Here is a 25,937-nt window from a genome sequence, read left to right as displayed (position 1 = left end):
TCAAAAATGAAGGTAAAATAAGGACGTTTCCACATGCTCAAGGACTAAAAGATTTCATTGCTAAAATCTTGCAAATATATTGTAAAATGAATGAAGCCAGATACAAAAGACTATGTGTATACGATCCCATTTATGTAAAACTCAAACAGACAAAACACATCTATGAAATTAGAAGTTACAATAGTGTTTACCTTTGCAGGGAGGTAGTGACTAGCGGGGGGCGTCAGAGGGAGTTCTGGGGTACTGGTTACACAGAGGTCTTCATTTGTGATTCTGGCACACTTATGTATACATAGTTTCCTTCAATAAAAGTTTACTAAAACAAAAAAGGAAGCTTGATCATGTCACTCCCTCCCCACTGTTTGAATCTCTTTATTGTTTTCCTTTTCCTTCACAGTCTGAGCAAATCGGTGACCTCCAGGGTTCTATCTGGTCTGGCTTCTGCCCACCTCTGCAGCATTGTTTCACACCACCTGACTCTAGTCACCCTGGCCTTCTATTGTTCTTCAAGTGTGCCATGCTTCCATCCTGCCTCAGGGCCTTTGCACATGCTCATCCCTCTGGTCTAGAGGCCTGTTGAAGCCTACTTGCCCTTTGGCTCCAAGCTCACCACCCCAACCAAGTCTAGTTCTGTTGTCACAGGTTTTCATAGAATTACATTCCTTTCCTTCAGAGTACTCATCTTCATTTGTCATTATGGATCCATAGAATGATTATTTGACTGATGTCTTTCCCACTAGCCCATATGTTTTGGGAAGTCTGACTATGTTTTTATCTTGCATTGTATTCCCAGCACCATGCTTGGCACATAGCAGGTGTCTGATAGCTCTCTGTTTAATGAAGATAGAAATAATTGAGCCTTTAGAAAGCTTCGTTCTAATTAAAGTACATTGCGGAAAGCCTGGATGCCAAACTAAGAAATTTAGATTATTTTATAGGCTGCAGGGAGCCATTGAAGACTTTTGAGAATGGGAGGTACATGAGCTGACCTTTGTTTTAGTAAGATCGCTATGGGAGTGGAGGTGAAGAGGCCATAAAGGAGGCTGTGGTGGAGGTCAGGGCAGAGGCAGAGGCTAAAGAGGGGCAGTGGCCACCTCCCACTCCACTCTGACCCGTGGGCCAGCCTGACAGTGACCTCACAATCGCCCTCTACACCTCCCACACTTTAAGACCAATATCCCAGCTGCTGGCCTAAGTCTGCCCTTCAAGTTCACACCTGGAGACCACTCCCTCCCGTGTGAGTCCCCCAGGCCAGGGAGTAGAGACAGAGGGATCAACAAAGTGAGAGTGCGCCACCTTCCCACCCAGGGCACGACCAAGACCCCAGAATGTCAGAGAAATCCCAGGACCTGAAGGATCTGATGCCCGAAGAGAGGAAGTCCACGTGGAGGACCGCCGAGGAGAGGCGGATGTCCGACCTCACGCGGGTGCTGGAGTGGCTGGAGCGGAGGCACGGGAGGAAGAAGCAAGCTCTCCAGGTGTGTACTGTCAGAGAGAGACGCAAGGAAGACTTTGTTCAAGACTACTGCAGTGGGGGAGAGACTAAACTTGACTCCCAGGAAACAACAGCCAGGAGGGTTTTTAAACACGGGGGTGAACTAGTAGAAAAGTACTGGAGGGTGTGAGGGGGAGGTTGTCAACGTGGTCAGGCCATCTGTGTTTGCTAACTGTCACTTACATAGCTAAGCTCCTGCCCCCCACAGAGACTGGGAGACAGGGGCTCTATCTTTCTTAAGGGTTACATTTCAAAGGGATGGTTCCCAGGTCCTTGAGAAAAACTTTCCCAGATTGTAAAACTGGGAAGAGGCTAGGAGAAGATTTGCATCTCAGAGGGGCAGAGAAAGAATTCACAAGTGCAAGTTTTCTAAAGGAAAAGAAAAGGAAGGTCATAGACCTCGAGTCGGGAAGAAACCTGTCTAGTTCAGTCAAGGGGAGGGAAATGTTAAAGCCATCTTGTCATGAGAAGGGCTGAGGCGCATAGCTCCTAGGGTCTCAATGTGGGCAGTGTTACTGCCCAACGTGGGGCCTTCTGCTCGCCGCAAGACATGCCAATAGTCAAAAGGCAAGGTGGTAGGAGAAAAAAGACTTTTTTATTACAGCTTTCTAGCAAGAGGGAAGATGACCGACTCATGTCCAAAGAACCATCTTAAGGGGGCATGAAATCTTATAGCAGTTATATAGGCCATTGTGTTATTGGGGAGGGGGTTAGGAATGCTGACCTTCTGGTGTTACAGACTGGGAGCGCCACGCCAGATCTTTCAGTTTTCATTGATGATGGCTATCAGCATAGACTCACTGTTCGGGGGTCAAGGAATTCAAAAAAACGAAGTTATCATCTTATCGCAGCTGGGAGGTACATGCACCAGCAGAGGTCGTAAAATCTACAGAGCAATTAGATCTCCTGGAGGGTGCAGATCCAGCTAGGTTAGTTTGTCAGAGGTCATTCAAAGTTACAACAGAGTTTTTCTTTTCTACAATATGGCTTCCCTTATGTCAACCTTGTCTTGAGCCTGTATCAGCAGGATGTGTCCTTCCCGCTATCGCCCGCTACTCTGTCCTCATGATGGCTCCAGGGTCAAAGGGCATTCATTTCCACTGCCATTATCTCCACTGGGACTCCTACTAAGCTCTTCCTTTCTACACTAGTTCTAACCCACTTGTCTTAGTCCCTTTGGGCTGTCAAATAAGAACACCACAGACTGAGTGGCTTATAAACAACACAAATCCATTTCTCATAGCTCTGCAGGCTGGGAAGTCCAAGATCAGGGTGCAGACAGATTTGGTCTCTGATAAGGACCCGCTTCCTGATTCCTAGATGACTCTCTTTTCACTGTGTCCTCACATGGCTGAAGAGGCAGGAGGGCTCTCTGGGGTCTCTTTTACAAGAGCATGAATCCCATCATAAGGGCTGTACTCTCACGACCTGATGACCCCCAAAGGCCCCACCTCCTAACACCGTCACATTGGGAGTTAGGGTTTCAACACATGAACTTTGGACACAGACATTCAGTCTATAGCACTGCCCTTCCCTCTTTCTCCAGGAAGTATGGCAACCAATTTTGCCTCAGTTTCCCCCAGAGTTCCCCCTGGGCCCATCTACGGCGAATCAAGCCATGCCCTTGGGAAGTGGTCTCCGCCACAGAGGATGCCACCTGATCTTGAATCTCCCAGCCCCCAGAGAAAAATGGGTGAAAAATGGCATTACGAATGACGATGCTAACTTTTATTAAGCACTTCCCGTGTGCCAGGCCCTGCTCTTAGCATTCGTCAACCGCTCCCAGCAAGGCTACAAGGTAGGCGCCATTCCTAGCCCCTGCTGGAGGCTGAGGAAGCTGAGGTGAAGAGAAGTAACTTGCTTGAGCTCACAGAGTTCACTAAAGCGCAAGCCAGGGCTCAGACTCAGATTTACCCAGCTCCCGAGCTCACGGGCCTTGTCAGGCCCCCTCCCATAGCCACCTCCGCCTTCTCTGCCTCGCCCTCCCCTCAGGAAGGCTCCCGCTCTGTTTCTGCGCTCGCTCATCATTTACAGTCAGGTCTGGAGGGCCAGTTCCATCAGACATGCTAAGACACCTCAGGCAAACATGTTTTACGCTAAGGAGCTAATGACTTACCGAGAGCCTACCCCTGCCCCTCATTTTCGGAGGCCGTAAGGACTTGACTGCTGGGCGCTCAGAACTCGGTATCAATCGCAGAAATTACATTCACGTCTATGATTAACGTGTTTGGCCCCTTCTCTCCTCAGGAAGGTTATATTTAATCACGTGTTCACAGCTTTACCTTGTATGTGGCTTCTATTGTAAATAATTTTGGACCCAAGGAGGGAACAAATTGAAACTGGAATACGGTGAAGTCTTCAAGTGTCGTGATCTTTCCAGAAGCATTTGGGTTTTAGAAGAAGCTCCTGAGAAAGAGGGTGGTGCTTCCCGGGCAGATTCAGACAGCGCAGGAGGCGGGCTCTCTAGTGAGGAGGCTGGAGGGACTGCCGGTGGCCTCCTCTCCCTTCTCCTGGCAGTCCGGGCCTCCCCCCGCCCTGTTTCAGCACGGCTTGTGTCTCCACCCAGAGGGCTGTGCCCCTTTTGGTCCACTTGGCATCAAAGGACACCCCTGAGGTCCAAGGTCTTGGCCACAGGGGCAGTTCAATCAATGACTGTGCGGTTTCCTTGGTCTATGGTATCACCACGTCGATTCCACTCAGCTTCCCCCAAACTGCGGTGGGGAGCTACTCAGGTGGCTCCCGACGGGGGACTGAGGATGGGGGGTAGGAGGAGGGCCACCTGGAGGAGCTGGCCTTAGCCTCTCTCCTCTACCTGAAAATTCAGCCCTGGCCCCAACTTGCATCCCCTCTCCTCACTAAGCCAAACAAAACCCCGAAGTCAACCAGCACCCCCTCATTAGACGGCCTTAAGCACGCCCCTGGGCAGCCTCTTCCACACACCCAACCGGCTTATCAAAGCACTCCTTCCATCCCACACGACATCGCTAACACTCAAGGAAGGCGCAGCACTTCCACACAGTGACTCGTTTATTTCTCACGGTAACCCTGTGAGGTAGGTCCTCCTATTGCCCCCATCTTCAGATAAGAAAACTAAGCCACAGAGAGAGCTGTCATTTGCCCCAGATTACTCAGCCACTAAGCAATAGATGGGATTTGAAGCCAGGCCATCTGACCTGGAGACCAGTCTTGGCCGTTATCTCCCCACAACCACAAGCGGCACAGCTGAGAGGAGACCCCGGCGGTTCAGCTTTTCCCCAAGATGCTTCAGACGCTGGCCTCCAGGTCCCTCCTCCCTGGACCCTGGGGCTCCCTCGTGAGCCATCCTCCCGCCTGCCTGTGCGAGGGGAAGGCCGGGCACAGGCACAGGGAAGTCCACGCAAGGCATGCACGCCCAGCCCTGATGGGCCACGAGGAGCACGGGGAGGAGAAGGGCGGGTGAACTGTGCTGACAGCTCTAGGAAGACAGGATGGGTGGGGATGGGGTGAGGAGAAGAGGGTGGTCTGGGGACAGAGGGAGAGTCCTGGCTGGACTCAAAGACAGGGCAGCCTTCTTGTGGCTCCGGACTGGAGGCCTTGGCTGGGAAGCCACAGCTAGAAAGGCTGTGTAGGGGCTGGAAGGAGTTCCTACCAGGCCGGGGAGCAGGCCTTAGTTGGGGGTGACAGGAGCTAGTGATGGATTCTGAGGTGGAGAGGGACAACCAGGCTTGGGGGTCAGAGCGTCATTCTGGGGGCGGTGTGATGTGGACACCAGGGCATGCCTGGAGACAGAGGGACAGTGGGGGTGGAGGAGAGGGGGCCCGCTCACCAGGGAGCCCTCCCCTCTGTGGAGGCGGAGGGCGGTCTGTGCCCCGCGGAGCGGCCACAGTGCTCTCCTCCCTGTCCTTCCAGAAGCACAAATCCAAGATGGTGACATCCGCCAAAGCAACTGGGAGGGAAGAGAAGAGAGCCAACAAAGCCCAGAAGCCCCAGGAAGGGAACCGCCACGTGGCGTTCTCTGCCCAGGTGACACAGCCACTCCACGCCCACCCCCGTCTGCCCCCCCCCCCAGCTCTCCACACTAAGGAAGGGTACCCACCCCACTCCCGCACGCTGTCTGGCCACTTTTTTTAAAATTTATTTAAGGCTCTGAGATCCACTCCTGCCCCACAGTGACACCCACATTAATCACCTGCCCCCACTCCCATCCAGCTCCCACATTGCAAACTGTCCCAGGGCGGTGGGAAGACTTGCACTCCTGTAGAACCTTCTCTCCTGCTCCCCTCCAAGGCCTCAGGGCAAAGCACCAAGAAGGATGGGAACCCTGTCCTGTACCGAAAGCTCTACGGAGTGGATCCTATGGGAAAACACTTCAGCATAGTCCCAGGAAACTACGCCAAGGACGGCCCCGGGAAAGCAGGTAAGGGAAGCAGCTCGGCCCAGGAGGCCGGCATCGTCCTCTGTCACCGCCCTCCCCTTGGAGGGACTGAACACTCACACCATTCTTAGGGCAGCAGCATCTGTGTCAACCCAACTGCTGTGGACACAGCAGCCCTCCAGGGCTCTTCAGGGATCACACTGCAAGCTGCCTGTGACCTGACAGGAGGCGGGTGGATGTCAAGGCTCCACCCACACCTGGGTGTTCTCTTCTCAGAAGCCAGCGTAGCATCCCCCACGTTCCTGAAGCCATTTTGGTGACATCAACCTCATGCGTTCCAAATTATCTAATTGATTTAGGTACTGTGACATTGTCAGTTACAGAGGGTAGCACACCTGCTGGCCGAAAACCTGCCAGGTGTTGCTCCCACCCCAGACAGGCTTAGGTTATGCCAGATCCCCAGTTCCCAGCTCTGCCTGGGTTCGAATCCCAGCTCCGCCTCTGTAACTAGCTTGGAGTTGTATAGTTCCCGGGGAAGCCACTCCATCTCTGGGGTCCAGTTTTCATATCTATAAAACGGGACAATAACACAACCTGCCTCCCAGTACAGCTGTGGGGCATTAGTGAGACGAGGCATGGAAAGCACTCAGCCTGACACAGAGCGGGCGCTCAACAGTGTTAGCAAACAGCGATTTCTAAGTAAACGTTTTGCTGAAATTCTCAGGTGGGCTGTACCACGGTGTTGGAAAAACAGATGCATTATTGTGCCTGGCCTCTTGGGATGGAGGCGTATGGTAAAAGAGAATTCTGGAAGGGATTGCAATTAGCCCAAAGGAAGAGTGGACGAGAGCCTTTGAGCAGGGGCTGCAGTTCTCCTGTACAAAAACGTCCTATTGTGCCCAACAAAAACTCCTTTTTTTCCTTTTCATTTAATACACCAATGCCATTGTAACCACACTGCTGTCACTTGCCTGTCAGATTTAAATATGATTGGCTCTATTTAAGAGTGCAGGATCCGGGACTGAATCCTAGGATAGCACTTTAGCGGAAAACCTGGTGAAATCCCAAAAAGCTCTATAATGTGCCAGTGTTGATTTCTTAGTTCTGACAAATGTCACTGCTTATGTAAGATGTTAGCATCAGGGGAAACTGACTGAAGGGTATATAGGAACTCTCTGGATCATCTTTGCAACTCTTCTGTAGATCTAAACTCCAAAAAAAAGATTTTATTTAAAAAAGCAAAACTAGACTGACCTATGCCCTATGGGAAGCCCCACACCTGTCTCAAGTTTTCTGTGACTCCCAGCGTCATATCTGGCTCCAAAGTCCTGGTCTGCCAGGCCCCTGAGCATCTGTGGATCCTGCATCACTTCCAGGGAGAGGCTGTCCCCTCTCCCTGCCGATCCAGACGGAGAACATTCTTCTTTCATTTCTCCCAGACCCCTCACATGAAGCCTTTGTGTGCAAGCAGACTTGACTGAAGGTTTGGGGGCAACACAGAGAAAGAATTACATCACAGAATCATATAGCAAACAAATTAGAACTGGATTATGAGAACCCCTTGTTCTTCAAGGCCCCTTGTCCCCTGCCACCAGGAGATTTTCCGGCTACATTTCCCCACAGGGGCAGCCTCCAGGTGTCTTGCTCAACCCCAGGACTGAGACCAGACTGAGACAAGCCAGGCACCCAGGGCACAGGATTTAAGGAGGCGCTCACTCTCAGGGGTCGACCCTGCACTTGGGTGAGCCTGAGAGCAAGCGCCTCCTTAAATCTTGTCCCCTGGGCACCTCCTAGTCTCACTCTAGTCCTGGTCCTGCCCAGCTCCCCCTCTCCCTCTCTCCCTCCTCTACCCTCTCCTCCATCCTCTGCCTTCCCCACCCCACACATTCCCACTGGCTTCTTACCTGGAGGGATTGCTTTGTTCCGTTTGTTTCACTGTCTCATTCCACACTCAAAGTGGACATTTTCCTAAACAAAGGCAGTTCCTTCCCTAAGAGAAACTCTCATACCAGCTGATTAAATAATTCTTTTCTCCTCACTGCACAAGGATGCCAGCAGCCCAGGCTGACTCAGCAGCTATTTGGTCCTCTGCAGTGACCCCCGCGCACCCCCCAAGACAAACCCACAGAGTTTGGGCTTGGAGAGCAGTTTTCTCTTTCCTAATGTAATACAACCAATGGCCACTGAGAGGCAGCAGGTGCTCAGTGCAGCCCAAGTGCTCAGAGACACCAGGAACCAGCTGGGCTTCCAGGTGTGACACCCGGGGCTGAGCCTGGACACAGCAAGAGGAACTTCCCATGCAGGCTGGCAAGAGGCCTAAGATGAGTGGGCAGGGTCTGGTCTGGGAGTCAAGTTCAAGATAAGGCAGCCCCTAGGAAGGGCAGGGAGCCAGTTAAGAACTATAGCAGGAGCCCAAGAGGAGGTAAGTCCAGATCGAAGAGGAGTAATCGAGACCAGGACACCTGATTCTGGCCTCCCCCAGCCCTGCTCAGTGCCCAAATCGTTGGCATCCTTGTCGAGAACCAGACCCCCTGCACGTCCCGTGTGCCCTGTCTGCAGAGCGAGCCCTTTCTCGATGCCTTTCTGTGTGGCCTGGTGGGACAGCCCCCACCACCTCCAGGGCTGGAATGTGACAGCTGTCTGTGCAGTCACAACACCTCCCGCTCTTCCCTGTGTTCAGTGTTGCAACGGCCGCAAAACCAAACTCTGCAAATCACTGTGAGCGTTCCAAATGGGTGACATGTCTCCAGCTCCAGGACCCCAAAGCTGACAGAAACAACAGTAAGAGCTCCAATGTGGGATACATTTGCTTTTCAAAGCAGACCCTTTCACTTTTGTCTTCTCACATCCTTTTCACAAAAATTCCCCCTCGCTCCCCTCACCTGCTGAGATGCCACCCCCCCCCCACTGACTACCATGTTGCCACATCCGGAGACCGTGGGCCACCTCCTCCCCCTCTCCTCGATGGCCTCTTCCCCCTTGAATTCCCTGAGGACAGTCTCGTCTGTGTTCCCCCTTCCTTTTTCACCATCCCCTCTCGGTCCCCTCTGAGGGCTCACCCCACAAATGTCACTGAGACCTTGTCCTCCCAGCTCAACCTTTAGGAGGGCCAAGCAGACCCAAGGCCGAGAGAGAAACCATATGGTTAGGCTGCAGCTGTGGTTCTGGGTCACCTCACTTCTGCAAACAGAAGGATGCAAAATAGTCCAGTTGGTGGTCTTCTTTCCCTGCTTTGTTTTCATAAGGCGTCTCTGGCCCGTACATATTTTCCCCTTTAATTTATTAACCTCATGTTTTTCTAACTTGCTACTAACCAACCTGCCTTTTCTTCCCTCCTGCTGTACATAAACTTCCCCTCGGAATTCCCCTCTGATCAACGCTGCTGTTCTCATCCCGTTATATATACTTTTCCTGGCTGACTCTATCCAAACGCATGGCTTTAACCACCGTCTCATGAGTTCAAATCTGAGTCTGCAGACGGCCCTCTCTCCCGGCTCCAGCTAGGTGCCCAACTCCAGTGTTAGTGTTGATGTCCCACAGGCTCTGCAAACCCACATGCCCCCTTCATTTGCGCCATCTCAGGGACTAGCACCGGCCCAGCATGTGGCCCAAGTCGGAGGTCACCTCCCCCGCCACACTTCATGACCAGTCACCCCTCGTGACCAGTCACCCCTCGTGACCAGTCACCCTTCATGACCAGTTGCTGGGTCCTGGAGGTTGTACCATCTTCCTGTCTTTCGTCTCTTTCTCTTCCTCTCCATTTCCACTGCTATTATTTTAGTTTGATCCTGATCCTCTTCCACTGTAAGAGCCCCCAACAGCTCTCCTTCTCTGTGGCTATCACATTGGCCCTTCTAACTTATTTGCATCTTCGTATTTAAAGTGGGTCTCCTGTAGGCAGCAAATGATTGGGGCTTGCCTTTTAAATCCAACCTGACAATTTCAGCCTTCTCGTTGGGATGGTTAGACCATTGACAGAGAATATGATCATTGATATATTTGGGTTTAAACCTACTTATTTGTTTCTAGTTTGTTCTACCTATTCTTTGCTCCCCTTTTCTCTTTTTCTGCCCTCTTTGGGGCTGAGTACTTTTATGATTCCACCTCATCTTCTTTGTTGATCATGCACTATAACTCTTTGTTGTGTTACCTTAGTGGTTGCTTAGTGTTTGCAGGATACATCTGTGACTTGTCACACCCACCTTCCCCTCACCTGGTGCATCTCACTTCGTGTGGAACATGAAGAACTTACGAGAGCATACTTCATTTCTCCTCTCCCAGTCTTCATACTGTTACTGCCATACACCGTATTCTCCCTGTGTTATAAACCCCGCAATACATTGTTATTATTTTTGCTTCAAATAACTACCTTTTAAAGAGATTTTTATGTTTACCCACACAGTTAACATTTTCAGCACTCTTCATTTCTTTACACAGGTCCAGATTTCTGTCTGGAGTCATTTTCTTCTGCCTGAAGATTTTCCTTTAATATTTCTTATGGTGTGGGTTTGTTGGTGATAAATTCTTTCAGCATTTGTATGTCTGCAAGGGTCTTTATTTCACCTTTGTTTCTGAAAGATGATTTAGCTGAGTATGGAATTCTAGATTGACAAGCTTTTTTCTTTCAATACCGCACAGAAATGCTCTTCTGTCTTCTGACTTGCACTGTTTCCGGGGAGAAGTTGGCTGTCGTCCTGATTTATAGTGCTCTGTAATGGATCTTTTTCTTCTGGCTTCTTTGAAGGTTTTCTTTTTAAGCAATTTGATTACAACGTGCCTTGATGTCTTTTGCTTAATGTTTCTTGTGTTTGTGTTTGGGGTTCATTCAGATTCTTGGTTTATAGTTTCCATCAAATCTGGAATATTTTTTGGCCGTTATTTCTTCAAATTTTTTTTTCAGTCCTCTACTCTCTCCCTTCTCTTTCAGGTACCACAATTACACATATTTGAAATCCCAAAACTCACTGGGTTTTTTTCCCCCCATCCTGTATCTTTGTGTTTCATTTTCTACAGTTGCTGTTGCTATGTCTTCAAATTCACCAATCTTTCCTGCAATGTCTGATCTTCTGTCAATCCCATCCAATGTATTTTTCATTCCAGACATTGTAGTTTTCATCTCCAGAACTTCAGTTTGGGTCATTTGTAGTCTTCTGTGTCTCTCCTTAACTGGCTCAAGCCTTGTTGAGCATATGGAGTATATTTACGTAGCTGTCTTAGTGGTCATGTCTGCCAGTTCTGTGTCGTTTCCTCTCCTGTGTGTGCTAATTAGTCCTCAGCTGAGAGGAGCCTTTGTAGATCTCCCGAGCTCTCTGTGCAGCTCTCTCCTGTTTGTCTGCCTGTGATTTCCAGCTGCCTTGGCCCAACTAACTGTCTACTCTCTTCCCCAGCTCAGGGAAACCACCAGGCACTGTTTACCTTTCCTTTTCCCTGTGCTGCTACCTAGAAGCATCTTCCAGCAGTCAGCTGGGTCATCATGGGACTCATCTCCGTTGTTTCCCTCTCTCAAGGGTCACTGCCCCATGCTGCCTATTGTCCAATGTCTGAAAACTGCTGTTTCATGTAACAGCCCCCACTTTTTAATTGCTTAAGGGGGAAAGATAAATCCAATGCCTGTTACACCATCTTGGCTGAAAGCAGAAGTCTCAGATCGGCCTTTCCAAAACCTAACCTGATTGAATGCAATGGCAAGACACTGAAAAATTTTAAGAAAGAAGCTACCAAGTTGGATTTGAATTTTTAAAAGGTCACTCTGGCTATGGCCAGTAAAAGATCCTGGGAAGCACCTGGAACACATTTCCGAAGTACATCTCGGCAAAGTCTGAGCAGCTAGACTAGGAAAAGGGAATTCATTTGGCTTTATCTCCCTGGCCACCTAAGCTCAGGGAATTCTGTTGATGCCAGGACAAAGGTGCCTTCCTAATGCTGAGGGCTGGAGGGCAATAACCCCCTCTGTCTCCATGGGTACAGAGTCAGCCCCTGGAGTCCCAAACGCAGCCCACCAGAGATCTAACTTCTCTGTTCAGCCACAGACTTAGGAATGTGGGGCACTTTTGTCCGAGAGGGTAGCCAGCACAGGCTCTCAGAAAAAGCCACTGACAACCTGGGTTCACATCTTCCTGGATCCGTTACTAATTAGCTCTGATATCTCGGGCACATGACAATCTCTCTGATCCCCGGCTGTCTCATTTTTTAAATGGACATGACATGGTGGTGAAACCATAGTGCCCACTCCCTACAAAGCCCCTTGCACACTGCCTGGCACATAAGTCACTCAATGGATGTTAGCTAATATGTATAATTATTGTTGCCATTTATATCACTACTATTCTCTCCTGCATGAGACCTACCTTGACCCAGAAGAGGATCAGATGCCTCAGGGAAGGCTATGGCCCTTTCTCCAAGGGATTGCCCATTTGTTTCATGAGGACGTGCAGCTCGTGATTCTTCTGGAACATAGGACCAATTTCCACCATGCACAAACAGGGACTGCTAAGGCCATCTGACCCTATCACCCTATTAGGGACCAGCTGTCAGTTAAGAGCACCACACTGGGCATAAAGAGACCCAATTTAGCCACTAACTCATTATGAGACCTTGGGCAAGTCGCAGCCTCTCTCTATTTATATAATTGTAGGACATCTAAACTTATCTCCCCAGACATCCTGGTAAAATTCCTGAGCGTTATTGATGAAAGCTTGCAAGCCTTCAGGAAGAACAGTTTACTTACAAAGGAAAAAGAATCAGACTGGCATTAATCTAGAAGTGAAATGATACCTAAAAACTACTGAGAGTAAAGACCTACATCCACATAATCCCATCCCAGCCCACACGTAAGTTACTGTCGGAGGGAATGAATGATATTTGTGGACTGAGAAATACTTAGGGACTTTCTCAGCCATATGTCCTTTCATCTGCAGAAAATGCTCTAGAAGAGAGCAGAGGCATCAAATGTGGAAATAATTGGTTTTTAAATCAAACTCCACATACACACTTAAAGCCAGGTAATATAGGAAGACTGAAAACAAAGGGTAGGCAAAGAGATAACAAGAAATGCAAATGGGTAAGGTGGATTTAAGGCTATAAGAAACACACAGGGTAAAAGAGGGATATTTTAAAATGTTAAAGAGAATAAATAAAAACCATAAACCTACACACAAATATAGTAGCTACAATATATTTTTAGATAAATATTTAGAAATGCAAGAACCTGAAAAAAATATAGTCATGGTGGGAGATTTTAATACACTTCTTTCAGAACCAACTAGATTAAATAGACAATAATAGGAAGTACGTAGAAGAATCTAACAATGCAATTAACAAATCATAACATTATATTTGAATAGAGAACATACATTTTTATATGGCCAAAGAATATTTACAAAAATCATCTATATAGTCACCACAAAGCAAACATAAACATTCAAAAAACTAAAGATTTTAGGGCCATCTACATTGTCCTAAAGCAATAATTAGAGATAAAATTAAAATTAAAATATACCCCCAACTTAACAGTTGGACATTAAGAAACATACTCCTAAAATACCCTTATATCAAAGAAAAAACTAATGAAAATAAGCCTGTTTCATACCAAAACCTACAGGATGAAGGCAAAATCTAGTCTCAGAAGAAAATTTATAGTAAGAACTAAAAGTAATGGTTCTTGTCTTTATAAAACAAAAAATAAAAAAACTGGGGCTGGCCCAGTGGCGCAGCGGTTAAGCGCACGCGCTCCGCTTCGGCAGCCCGGGGTTGGCAGGTTTGGATCCTGGGCGTGCACTGATGCACTGCTTGTCAAGCCATGCTGTGGCAGCGTCCCATATAAAGTGGAGGAAGATGGGCACGGATGTTAGCCCAGGGCCAATCTTCCTCAGCAAAAAGAGGAGGATTGGCATCGGATGTTAGGTCAGGGCTGATCTTCCTCACAAAAAAAACAAAAACAAACAAACAAATAAACATTTTTATTAATTTAATGAGTCATAGAAATAATTAATATGAAAAATAAAATACCAGCTGGGATTAAAGAAATACAAGATAAAAAGTAGTTAAAAAGATAAATCCAAAACTACCTTTTTGAAAAAGCAAGTGACAAATAATGTGAAGTTATCATGAGCCTTGTTAAAAAGAAGAATAAAAGTATATAAGATTTTGTGTGAGAAAGGACATATAAGCAAAGATAAGAAATACATTAAATAACACAATACCATATGCACCTCTATACAGTATATTTGAAAACCTAGCAAAAATGGATAATTTCTTATCATACTATAAATTATCCAGATTGATACAATCAGGAGCACTGAAAAAGGCCCCAGGCCAAAAGGTTTCACACCAGGTTCTATCCGACCTTTACAGAGCAAACAATCCCAATGTTACTTTAACCATTGCAGACCATTTAAAATATAGACACTTCTACATTAATTTAACAAGCTATCGTGACCTTAATATTAAAATATTATGCAAAAAGTAGGCCAATCTCACAATAATATAGATGCAAAAAATATTTAAAATTTTAGCAAACATACTCAATGTACAAAAATATATCAAATATGTCAATGTATGAAATGAATAATACACCATGACCAAGTGGGATTTGTTATAGCAGGTTAGGAATAGTTAGGTTATCAATACCAGGATATCTAATAACGTAACTTATTACATCAATAAATTAAAGGAAAAACCATATGATCATATCAGTAGATGATAGAAAAGCAATAAACATAACCAGGCAATTATTATTAATAAAAACTCTATGTAAACTAGGGTTAAAACTGCTAAATATTATAAAACATTTACCAAAAATAGTGAAAAACATCATTCTAAATGATGAAATGCTAAAATCATTTTAATTAAAATCAGGAACAAAATGAAGCATGACTGAATCATCATTATTGACATTGCTTTGGAGAGTCTGTCAAATGCAATGTGTCAAGAAGAGTACATAATTTGTATAAATATTAGAAGGAAGATATTTTCGTTTTTCCCCTGATATGATTGCATATCTGCAAAACTCAAGAAATTCTAGTCAACAATTAATAAAATTTGGTATGGTTGTTGGTGTGCCAGAAAAACACATTTTTTTAAAACGATAGCCTTTTCTCTCTACTAGTCAGACCAGTTAGAAATGGAAACGGAGAGAAAATATCCCATTCTCATAAGTAAAAATACATAAAATACTTGGGAGTAAATTTAACAAAAAGAAAAAGAATTAAGGTCTCCAAGCTCTAGCCCCAACAGTATTTCATTCGCTGCAGATCCCGTATTTGGGTAACATCAGAAAGGCACCATTTCATTTCATGTATTTGTGCCTTTGTGCATGCTATTCCTCCTGCCTATATATGCTGATCCTTCTACCTGCAGTACTTTTCTCTCTTTTTCATCTGATAAACTATTTGTCTTTTAAAAACCTAGCTCTAAGTTGATCTCCTCTACCCTCTCCCTAGTGTTCCCTCTAGGTGAACTCCCTCTGAGGAGGGAGAGAAGATAAAATTGAGAGAAGGGAATAAAGGAAAGGAGGGAGAGGGAGGGAGTTGGGGAGAAAGGAGGCAGGAACAGATGAATAAGGATTAAACCAACGCTGAGGAGAACCTACTGAAGCCTCGAAAGATCCCATATGGCAGAACAGGTGTTGTCTGAAGCGCATGCAGCCTCTCAGGTCCTGTCCCCTTCCTGCCTACCCCACCTCTGACCCCCACCAGGATCTAACTCCCCGGTGACGTCTGTCCAGTTGCAGACTTAGACATCAAGGACGCAATCGCCCTCGAGTCCACTCAGCGGTCAACGGCATACCGTCGACAAAGCATTATAGAACCCACATTGCAGGACACTATCTTTGGCGCTCGGAGGCCCACCCTCCTGAGAGACTGGGTGCTTAAGACCCCCGACACCTCTTATGAGCGCAAGCTGAAGACCCTCATGGAGAAGGGCATGGAGCCCAGGGTGGAGATGGCGAGAATGCTGAAGCCCGAGGAGGTGCTGAGCTGCCGGTGAGCGGGCCCGCGTGGGGGCGGGGTCCCGGGAGAGCAGGCTTTGCTCGCCGCTGTCTCTGGTTCAGACGGCTGGGCTGAGCCTGGAGCCCGGGGAGGGCGGCCGCAGCGTGGCTGGGCTCTGACTTGGAGTCCCAAAAGGGCTGCTCCAGGGCTAGCCATCGGGTTTCCGAGCAGCTTCGCCTGCTAGTGGGCCATCTCCTGGATGGACAGGACATTCAGCTGTTGCCATTTTCATGCCACACCTGTGGATACTTACACAACCCTTCCAATATTTCCAATATTTGTTTCACAATGGGAACCATGAATATTATTCAAAAAGGAACTGGCCTTGTTTTAACAGGAAATTCCCTGGACAGGAAATTTACACAATGTGATGATGTTGAACTGCTGGTGATAGGAGCCGCCATCCCCTGGGGGTCCCTGCTGTGTGTCTGGGCTTTAGGACTCCCAAAGGGACCATGAGCAAAGCGTGAAACCATTCGGTATTTACCGCTCTTACCAAAGGTGTCCCTTCTTGCTTGTTCTTTGTCTTATTTATCAGGACCTGCTGGTTTTCAGCAACACCAAACAGCTTGGTTTCCACTCAAAAATCCAGGCATCCCTCCCTAACCCAGTGTTATCCTGTACTGTAAAGATGCAACTGACAAGGTTCAGAAACTTCCGTAGAGGAGAAAACGGGACAACAGGATGCGGTAGTCGTTCTCATGGCATTGACTGCAGTGAACTCGTCTGTGGGTAAAATGGCCTCAGATGCCTGGCATCCACCGGTCCCGTCATGAAGTCCTGCTCTGCTCACTGACTGGCTGAGGGACAGATGAGTGGAAGGGTTAACTGGCTGAAAGATGGACAGGCAGTCTCCCCAGCTGCAGGGGGCTTCTTCGTGGCTGGAAGTCTTTGGCTATGGCTGTCGGTTTGATAGGGGGTTCTAGTTGACTCTGGCGGATAGACAGCCTACCTGAGCTCCATGGTGGGGAGAAAAGAGATTTTGCCAGGGCCCTTACCCTGCGAGGAGGGAGAGAGACTATTTGGAGAGATGGCATCCAACAGGCCATTAGAAAAACATCCAAGAAAAGGATGAAATTGTCCAGAATGGGATCTTAGTGAGCGCCCACATGTACGTGTGTGAGACCCTCCAGGGCTAGGCTGGTCAGGGAGGGAAGGGGCAGGCTGCGGCTGGAGCTGTCAGGGAAAGGCAGCCCAGGAGTGGGGCTGGTGAGTGGGGTCTGAGCTGACTGTATGAACAGGTAAGTTCTGGGCAGATCTCGAAGGAGAAGGGAGGCCATTCCCAATGGGTAGAAAACCCAGGTTATATCAATATGCAGCTCCTCCCCCATCATCTGTAGCAAAGTAACCAACCAGCAGGTGCCTGAGTAGGAGGCCTACCTCATACTAAGGCTGGGACTGAGGTCAAGCGTGGTGTTGGAAGAAGGAGCTCTTGGGATAGGACGGCAGAGGTGCTCTCTAGGTCACACGGTACAGGTGGGGTCAGTTCCATTCCTCAGTGTAAGTCAGAATTGTGGGGCTTTAGCTAATATTTCAAACGAATGGCAAATGTTTTAATTGTTTGAATATTATTAAAGGAAAATCCTCGCCTCTATTCCTACGACTTTGCTCAGCTTTTATTTCCACTGAACTGTATTTGCCCCCCGCCCTTGGCGTCACTCAGATTAGGCATACCTGCATAATGAGAGGAACACCTAACAATTTGCATCCTGGTTTTTTCTCCCCACTCGGCATAAGGTCACAGCCATATTGCACCTTCTTCTTCCTAATGACATTTTAATGCTAGCAGAAGAGTCATTGAAATGGACATTCCAGTGTTTGCTTAGCCATTCCTCTGGTAATGGAATTTCCTATCTTCCTGTTGTTATAACTCCAAAATGAACACTTTTACTTATACAGCTGTTCTGCCATTGACTTCTTTTCTGGGATAAGTTGAGGGCCTGAGTGGAGTTACTGAATCAGAGAGAATCAACTTTTTTGGGGGGATCCCCGGGGGGGTAGAGATGGTGTTTGGCGTATATGTTGCCAAATTAATTTCCAAAAAAGTTATACCAATAAAAACTCCCAGCAACTGTATGGGTGTCCCACTCTCTTATAAGACCTCTGTCAGCTCCAGAAATGTCTGGAGAGCCAGTCCCGTTAGAGGCCCCACACGGCCGCTGCTGAGATCTAGGCTCTTATCAATGAAACTCAAAGCTGCCGCGTCTGCACCCTCATCTGACCTCCCCGGCCTTGTCTCACCAGGTACCTGAGGCTGTCCAAGAACAACATTCGCACCCTGCTCAAGCTGTGCAAGGATGCAGGGATGAACGTGGACATCCACCCTCACATGGTGGAAGGAGAGATAGACGCTAAAAAAGTGTTCGCCCGGAACCGTAATGTAGCCCTCTGAGAGGCCCTCTCCCTGCCGCCGCAGGCTCCCTCTGCCCCTGGACCCTCGGCCGCCAGATGCCATCCTCTGGCCCCCCACACCTGGCCCTTCAGCCCTGGCACATCCCTTCTAGACAGGAGGGATCAGAAAACATGGCCAGACAGCACGGATCATCGTGCTGACGTGGCGTTTGTCCTCATCATCCGAGTCAGAACCGACTTGGGAGAAACTGTGGGTTTTCTTCCCACCAAAAGCCCACTCCTTAGAAAGGGCTTCTTGGGAAGGAAGTCTTAGAGGGGCTTCCGGAGGGACAAAGGGTTGGAGGGCTGGCTGGGGGACACACGCACCACAGGTCTTGCACCCCACTCCACCTCCTGCCCATGCAGGACGGGCTCTGTGGAGCGCTGGCCCTCTGGTGTGTAGGGTGGGGGGCTAATGGAGTGGGTGGGAGAGAGGGACTCTGTCAGCACTTGGAGATGACTCGCCAGCAGAAAAGGAGCCACAGAGGGCACCCCACTTGCTCTCAGTGGCACAGACTAGAAGTGACAGGGCTGACATGAGGATGGTGTCCTGGCCTTAGTCCCCCACCCTGCCTTCTTGCCTGATGGAGACTCCAGCAAATCCCACAGGACTGTTCGGAGACGCTGCCTCCCCATCCTGGAGCCACTGCCAGTGGAGGCTACAAGCCCTTCTATTCCCTGCAAGCATTTCAAGTAAATTCAAACCCCAACTGCCCCACTTGCTAGCTGTGTGACTTTAGTCAAGTTACTTTACCTCTCTGTGCCTTTGTTTCCTCATCTGTAAAGTGGGGCTAATAATAGAGCCTGCTGAGCAGGGATGCTGTGAAGAGGAAGTGAGAGCTTGCGCGTGAAGCGTGAAGCACAGATGTGGATGCAGAGCTCAATAAACATGTGAGCTGTTCCCATAGTCCCCTGGGGTGAACGAGGAGCAGACTCCCCAGCCCGGCTATCCCAGAAGGACCCTCAGAGCCGGACACATCATTGTTGAGTCAAACCCTGTTGAAAAGCTGCTGATTCCAAACCCACAGCCCTTCACGGTAAACCCTCAAATCAAATGGTCCCCGAGCCCCAGAATCCTGAGGGGTGGCCGCTGTTCTAGCTGGGCCCAGCCGGCCGGGTTTTACTTTCCGCCTCCATGTACCAAAAGGGCGGGATGTTCCCTCATAAGCTTTTTAAATGTCCACGCTCCACCTCGAGGCTCCAAAGTGCCCCCTCGGAGGTGAGTGGCTCTCCCCACTGAGTCATTGCCCTTGGGAGTCAGAGTAAAGTTATGGAGAGTTCCAGAACCCCCTCTCACCAGCCCCCACCCCCCCAGCCGTATCAGTCAGAGTAAGGGAAGGCAGAGCCCTTAGAGGAGCAGGTGGTCAGAAGCATGAGTGGGACACAGCGCCCCTGTGACGTCTGTGCAGAACCACAGCTCAGCCCACAGCCGGAGTTGCAAGAAACAGGTGGCCAGTGGTTACATGATGCTCCCTCCCTCCACTTAATGCCCGTTCCTTCTGGAGAACAAGCTCTTCCAAAAGGGGCAGGAAAGGTATTTTCTGAGCATCACCAAGTGTCAGAGCTTTGTCAATATCATCTCACTCAAAACCTAAATCTAGAATCATCTTCGAAGGCGTTCACCTCACGTTGCTGACTCAGGTCAGGATGAGGCTCTGCCACCTCCATCCTGCACCGAGGGGCCTCGCCTTCGGGAAGTCCTTCTGCCTGTCTAATCTGCCTCTCTCGTGCTGCATTTTGAGCCCATTTTCTCTCACTTGAGCCACTGCAGAAGGGGAGAAGAAGTCAGTCTTCTTTGTCTAATAAATATTCATATTCAGGGAGGATGAGGAATGAGGAACAAATGAACAGATAAAATGGCACCGAAAAGCTAAATGTCAGATATATTATTAACAGAAGCAATGTAATAGGACAACAACCATTTAGCCTTTCCATCTTCAGACTGTTTTTTCAGTTTCTATCGTGCAGTTCAGCTTGATTATTCTCCAGGACTCGTACCGTATCCGTGTTTAAAATGCAGTGACGAAGAGTGGATCCAGCCCAGCCTGCTAACGAGGGAAGGGACCAAAGTCTGGATTCCTTTCTGGTAATAAGGAGTGACTTCAAGGCGACATATAGATTTCAATCATTTGTTTTCCTTCCCCACACCAGTTGTATTATATGGCAGGCTTGCTGTATTCCCCTTGTGGTCCTCCAAGACCCCTAGGTTCTTTCCCGCAGGGCTCACGTTGTACAGCGGCTTTTCCTCCATGCCTCGCTAGGAGGGCTGTCAGGTGTCAGGGAGAAGGAAGCCCCGCCCCTCTGCTGTCACAGAGGAGCCAGGGGAGGTGCCAGCGTTCCCACCTCTAATATAGAGCCTCACGCACCTGGTGGAGGGGTCAGGGTAATGGGGAGCAGAAGGATGTCTGAGATTCTAACACTCCAGTGACTCTCTCCACTGCACCCCACCCCAGCTCCTCCAGATCCCAGGGCCCACATTCTCCCAGCCTTTCCCAGGTTTGGGTGCACAGACAGTGGGGAGAGAGTGGATCTTGAGACCATCTGGTCCATTTGCTTCTGATCATGTCCCTTCCCTCACCCACCACACGTTCACCGAGCCCCACCAGCCCTATGGCAGCGCCAGGGACACAGTAACTGAGAAGACCCGGTCTGCCTGCACGGGGCGCAGGGTCCTGAGGACAGGGAGGAAGCGTTAGTCCCCGCAGGTGAGGAGTGCTCTAAGTGCCCTGGGGCTGCTGGGGGAGGAGGACCCCGACCATGGGCGGGGAGGGAGGGGGCGGAGACAGAAAAGCTTCTTGGAGGACAAGCCTTCTAATGTCAGACTTTTAAGAATAAATAGTTTCCAGGAGTTTTGTGTGGGAGGGAAGGGCAGGCCAAGGGAACAGTGTGTGCAAAAGCTCAGAGGCCGGGGACAGCGCGGTGCGTCGGGGAACCTGCAGGTCGTTCAGTCCGCGTGGAGTGGAGGCCTGGCAGGGAGGGCAGGGGCCGAGATCAGATGCTTACAAAGGGTTTGCAAGCCATGCCAGAAGGTGTTTTTCTTTTTCCTGGTTGTTAATCATTCATTTAGCACATATTTATTGAGCACTTACTCTATGCCGGGAACTGTTACAGCTCCTGGGGATACAGCAGAGAGCAAACACACTCTTCTCACTTTCATGGGCTTACATTCTATTGGGGAGACAAATAATATGCCCTAAACAAACATAATTATAGCAACTGATGGGAAAATAATGGGGTGGAATTCGGGAAAGGGCCGAGCAGAGGGGTGGGGAGGGCTGCGTTGGCGGGCGTGGTCAGGGCGCCTCTCTGAGGAAACACTGCAGTGAGCACGCAGACGAGGAGGCGGTGGCCATGTGATCTGGGGGGCCGCTCTAGCAGAGGGGACAGTGACAGCAAAGCCATGCTCATGGGACCGAGAGGTCACAGTGGCTGAAGTAGAGGGAGGGAGGGGAGTCAGGGGAATTGGTCCGGCCCTGTAGACGACGGGCTGGAGGTGGGCGTTCATTCAAACAGCAACAGGAAAACAGTGGGGATGACAACCTCTCCTCTGGCTTCTAGGAGCAGAAAATATGGTGAGAGGAAGGGACATCCTGGTGGCTATTTAAGGAGGTATATCAGTTAGCTATGGCTCTGTAACAAATTACCCCAAAACATAGCTTAAATAGCATAACTTCTCATAGGTCCAGAGGTCAATAGAACAGTTCTGATCTCAGCTGGTGCGTGCTAGGGGGTTAGCTGAGGGTGGGCTGGTCCAGGACGGTCTGGACTGGGATGCTGGTCTCTGCTCCGTGCACATCATTGACTACAGGCCAGGCTGGGCGTGTGCTCACAGTGGGGGCAGGTTCCAAGAAGTGTGCAAGGCCTAGGCTCAGAACTGGCACACTCACCTCGCTGTAGTCTCCATGGCCAAAGCAAGTCCCAAGGCCAGTTCAGATTCAAGGTGGAGAAACAGACTCTGCTCATAGAGGGAAGGAGCTGCAGGGTCACATGGCAAACGGCCTGGATGCAGGACGGAGTAAAAGGCTGTGGCCATTTTTGCTGTCAACCTACCACAAGAGGCTGTCAGGTAGTTCAAGAAAGAGAAGTTGAAGGCTTAAAACAGTGTAATCGTGGGGCCGGCCCCATGGCATAGTGGTTAAGTTTGGCACAGTCCACTTCAATGGCCTGGGTTTGTGGGTTCAGTTCCCTGGCGTGGACCTACACCACTTGTCAGTGGCCATGCCGTGGCAGCGACCCACATACAAACATAGAGGGAGATTGGCACAGATCTTAGCTCAGGGCTAATCTTCCTCACCAAAAAAAAAAAAAAATAGTGCAATCTTGGTGGAAGCAAATAGTCGTGAATACATTTTGGAGGCAGAGCTGATAGAATTCGTCACTGGGTTGATCTGGGCATGAGGGAGAGGACTCAAGGATGACCTTGAGTTGTCCTTGGGCCAGAGTGACTGTTGGGTGTGCCTCAAATGAGGTGTGAGGAGCAAGAGAGGAAGGCAGGAGTGAGGAATTCAGCGGGGCTGGTTAGGCGGGAGACGCCGTCAGCATCCACAATGCTGCTCCAGTGTCACCGGGAGCCAGTGGCGAGTGTTAAGCAGGAAGGTGACGTGGTGAAGGACAGACTGGAGGGGCGAGCCCAGAGACAGGCGCACGGGTTTCCTCGGCTGCTGTCACCAAGCACCACAGGCTGGGTGGCTGAAAACAACAGACATCTAGTCCCTCACAGTTTTGGAGGCCAGAGTCCAAAATCCAGGTACTGGCAGCGCCATGTTCCTTCTGAAGCCTTAGAGAAAGATGCTGCCTCATCTCCTCCAGCTCCTGGGGGCTGTGGCACGTGGCAGCACCACTCCAGTCTCGGCCTCCGTCTTCACATGATTGTCTTCTCCGTGTGTCTCTGTCTCTTCTTCTTATAAGGACACCAGTCAGAGTAAATTAGGCCCATCCTAATGAGCTCATATTAATCTAATTATAGCTGCAAAGACCCTATTCCCAAATAAGGTCACACTCCCAGGGGCGGGGGATTGAGACTTCAACACACCCCTTTGGGGACACAATTCAATCCCTAACACAGAGAGAGCAAGGGGGGGAGCTGGAGGCCCAGAGAGGGGTGCAGAGGTCCCCAAGACCCCCCTGAGTTCATGGCAGAGTTGGCACTGGAACCCACACGCCTGACACCCTCCCTGACCTGGCCCCCTCCGTCGCCCCTTGCAGCCCACACTGCCCATCTCTGCCCAGGAAAGTGCCAGAGCTTGGGCCCAGGCTGGTGGCCCAGGAGGCAGACCTGCCACACTGCCTTCTGCTGGAGGACTCGGAGAGCGGGGCCTCCAGGAGATTCTCCCCGTGCCCCTGAAGCCCTGGTCCCAGACTCGCTCATCAACACACGACCCTTTGCACAAAGTAAAGTAATTTTAGCAGGAGGCCGGCCCCCGCCCATGCTGAGTTGAATGCCACAGCCTCAGGGGACTGCTAGGTGCTCCCAGGCCCTCAAGGGGGGTCTGCTGTGGGAACCCCACCTCTCAGACTCCAGATGCTCCTGTGGAGCCAGGCTGCAGGCTTCCCTGGGGTCCAGCATGGGCTAGAAAAGGGAGGAGAAATGAACTCAAGGAAGAACCTTTGCCCTACCCCTGCTGCTAGGGCTACACGGGCACTCTGGGGTTCAGAGGGCTCTCCTGTGTGGACCCCACAGGCACGAGGAGCCTCTGAGTCGGCTTCCTGACGTTCTGGCCAAATGAGTCCGCAGTGAACCCTAATTCACAGATAATGTTGAGAAAGGAAAGTTCTCCAGCAACCCCAAGCCAGGGCCCATGGGCAGACAGCGCCACCTGCAGCAAACTGTATCCTAGTATTTTATCAACTCTGAAATGACCTGGTGAATAGTTACATTCTATTGCATTTTCTAAAAGAGTTAGCACCAGATACAGAAACAGATATATATACCAGGAGCAGACTCACACAGGTACAATCCCCTGGTTTATGACAAAGGTGACACTGCGGTGCAGTGGGGAAAAGATGATCTTTTCAATAAATCAGGCTGGTCAATTAAATACCCATATGGAAAAAAAATATCGACCCTCTGCCTCCCATCATATGCAAAAATCAGTTCCAGATGGATGCAGATTGTGAAAGCTTTCGGAAGAAATATAGAAGACAATCTCCATGACCTTGTGGTAGGCAAAATTTTTTTTAAACAGACCACGAAAAGCCCCAATAATAAAAGAAAATATTAATAAATTATATTAAAATTAAGAGCTTCTCATTAAAAGACATCACCAAGACAGTGAAAAGGCAAGTGACTCAAGTAGGGGAAGATATATCTGACAAAGGACTCATATCCACGTGACATATTTTTAACACCTACAAATCAATAAGAAAAAGGCAGGTCACTCAATAGAAAAATGGGCGAAAGTCTCCTACAGGCACTTCACAAAAGAGGTTTGCTGAGTGACCAATAAATGTAAGAAATTGCATTAGTCATCAGGAATGAAAATTAAAAATACAAGGCAGGGCCGGCCCCGTGGCTTAGCGGTTAAGTGTGCGTGCTCCGCTGCTGGCGGCCCGGGTTCTGATTCCGGGCGCGCACTGGCGCACCGCTTCTCCGACCATGCTGAGGCCGCATTCCACATACAGCAACTAGAAGGATGTGCAACTATGACATACAACTATCTACTGGGGCTTTGGGGGGAAAATAAATAAATAAAATTATAAAAAAAAAAAAAAGACAAGGCAGTACCACTAACACCCCTCAGAATGGCTAGAAAGAGTGGCAATGCTAATTGTAGGTGACAATGGAGACAGCCAACACCCTCTCACTCTGCCACTGGGAGGGTAGCCTGGCACACTCACCCTGGGAAACTGGCAGCGTCTACCCAAGTTGAATACACGCCTGCCCCACCGTCCAGTAGTTCCTTCCTGGATACACCCTTCGCAGAATAGTGTACACACATGTGCACCAGACAGGTGCCGGAATGCTCATAGCAGCTTTATCCAATACAGCCGGATACTGAGTCAACCCAAATACCCCCCAGAGTAGAAAGGATAACTTGCCGTATATGCACACACTGGAACACTGCATAAAAACGAGAATGAACAAACAATATGCATGCATGAACCACACAAACGATATCGTGAAAAAGTAGCAAGACACAAAAGAACAGCTGCAGAATTCCAGGTACACAACAGTCAACCAGGCAGGACGAACCGCGGTGTTGGAAGTCAGGACAGTGGCAGCCCCTGGAGGAGGGGCGTACTGTCCGGAGGGGGCCGGAGGGGCGCCCGGAGAGCTGGTTACACTGGAGATCGCTTGTGAAAATTCACTGAGCTGTACCCTCGGGATTTATGCCTTTTAGGCAGGTATACTGCACTTTAAAGTACTTTTTTAAAAATACACTAAACGTTTTTGTGACAAAGTTCTGGTTTTGTTTGTTACAAACAATAGGAGTCTCCAAAGTGAGGCGGCTCAGGTTCTCCCCTCTCCCTCCCGCTCGCCTCCTGTCCTCTCCCGGTCCCTCCGCAGCGGCAGTTCCCACACGCCGCCACCAGGTGGCGCTCGGCCCCAGCGGAAGACCGCACCCTCCCGAGCCTGACCCGCCGCGGACGGAGCCGCCGGCCCACACCAGGGGCAGCTGCAGCCTGAACCCCGAGGGGTGGGCACAACCCAGCGACGCATACACCTGCTGAGGGCCCCTGGGCACGTCACTTCTTTGAAGCTCCAATT

General features: G+C 49.4%; 1 protein-coding gene across 2 annotated transcripts; it reads left to right on the top strand.

Annotated features, from left to right (window-relative positions):
* Positions 1-1,268: 1,268 nt before the first annotated feature.
* On the top strand, positions 1,269-18,230 carry C30H16orf78 (chromosome 30 C16orf78 homolog). 2 transcript variants are annotated; one of them, XM_087420353.1, is made up of 5 exons: positions 1,269-1,478; positions 5,387-5,496; positions 5,749-5,891; positions 15,580-15,832; positions 18,083-18,230. In XM_087420353.1, exons 1-5 carry the CDS (start codon positions 1,329-1,331, stop codon positions 18,228-18,230), a joined length of 804 nt encoding a protein of 267 aa, XP_087276479.1. In that variant the 5' UTR covers positions 1,269-1,328. The 2 variants fall into 2 exon arrangements, with proteins under 2 accessions (XP_087276479.1, XP_087276478.1); XM_087420352.1 differs by having other exon boundaries at positions 1,329-1,478; positions 5,384-5,501; positions 5,754-5,891.
* Positions 18,231-25,937: the final 7,707 nt, after the last annotated feature.

Source organism: Ceratotherium simum, chromosome 30 (assembly GCF_057802395.1).
Source record: "Ceratotherium simum simum isolate JZ-2026a chromosome 30, ASM5780239v1, whole genome shotgun sequence".
In the NCBI taxonomy this organism is placed as follows: Eukaryota; Metazoa; Chordata; class Mammalia; order Perissodactyla; family Rhinocerotidae; genus Ceratotherium; species Ceratotherium simum.
Note: the sequence above shows the minus strand (reverse complement) of the source record. Positions and strands in the feature narration are given on the sequence as shown.

Excerpts from the sequence above, each read along its gene's own strand:
- C30H16orf78 (XM_087420352.1), top strand. The coding sequence starts at position 1,329 with ATGTCAGAGAAATCCCAGGACCTGAAGGATCTGATGCCCGAAGAGAGG. Across the intron at positions 1,479-5,383 it reads GGAAGAAGCAAGCTCTCCAG|AAGCACAAATCCAAGATGGT; the intron begins GTGTGTACTGTC and ends CTGTCCTTCCAG. Across the intron at positions 5,502-5,753 it reads GGCGTTCTCTGCCCAGGTGA|CCTCCAAGGCCTCAGGGCAA; the intron begins CACAGCCACTCC and ends CTCTCCTGCTCC.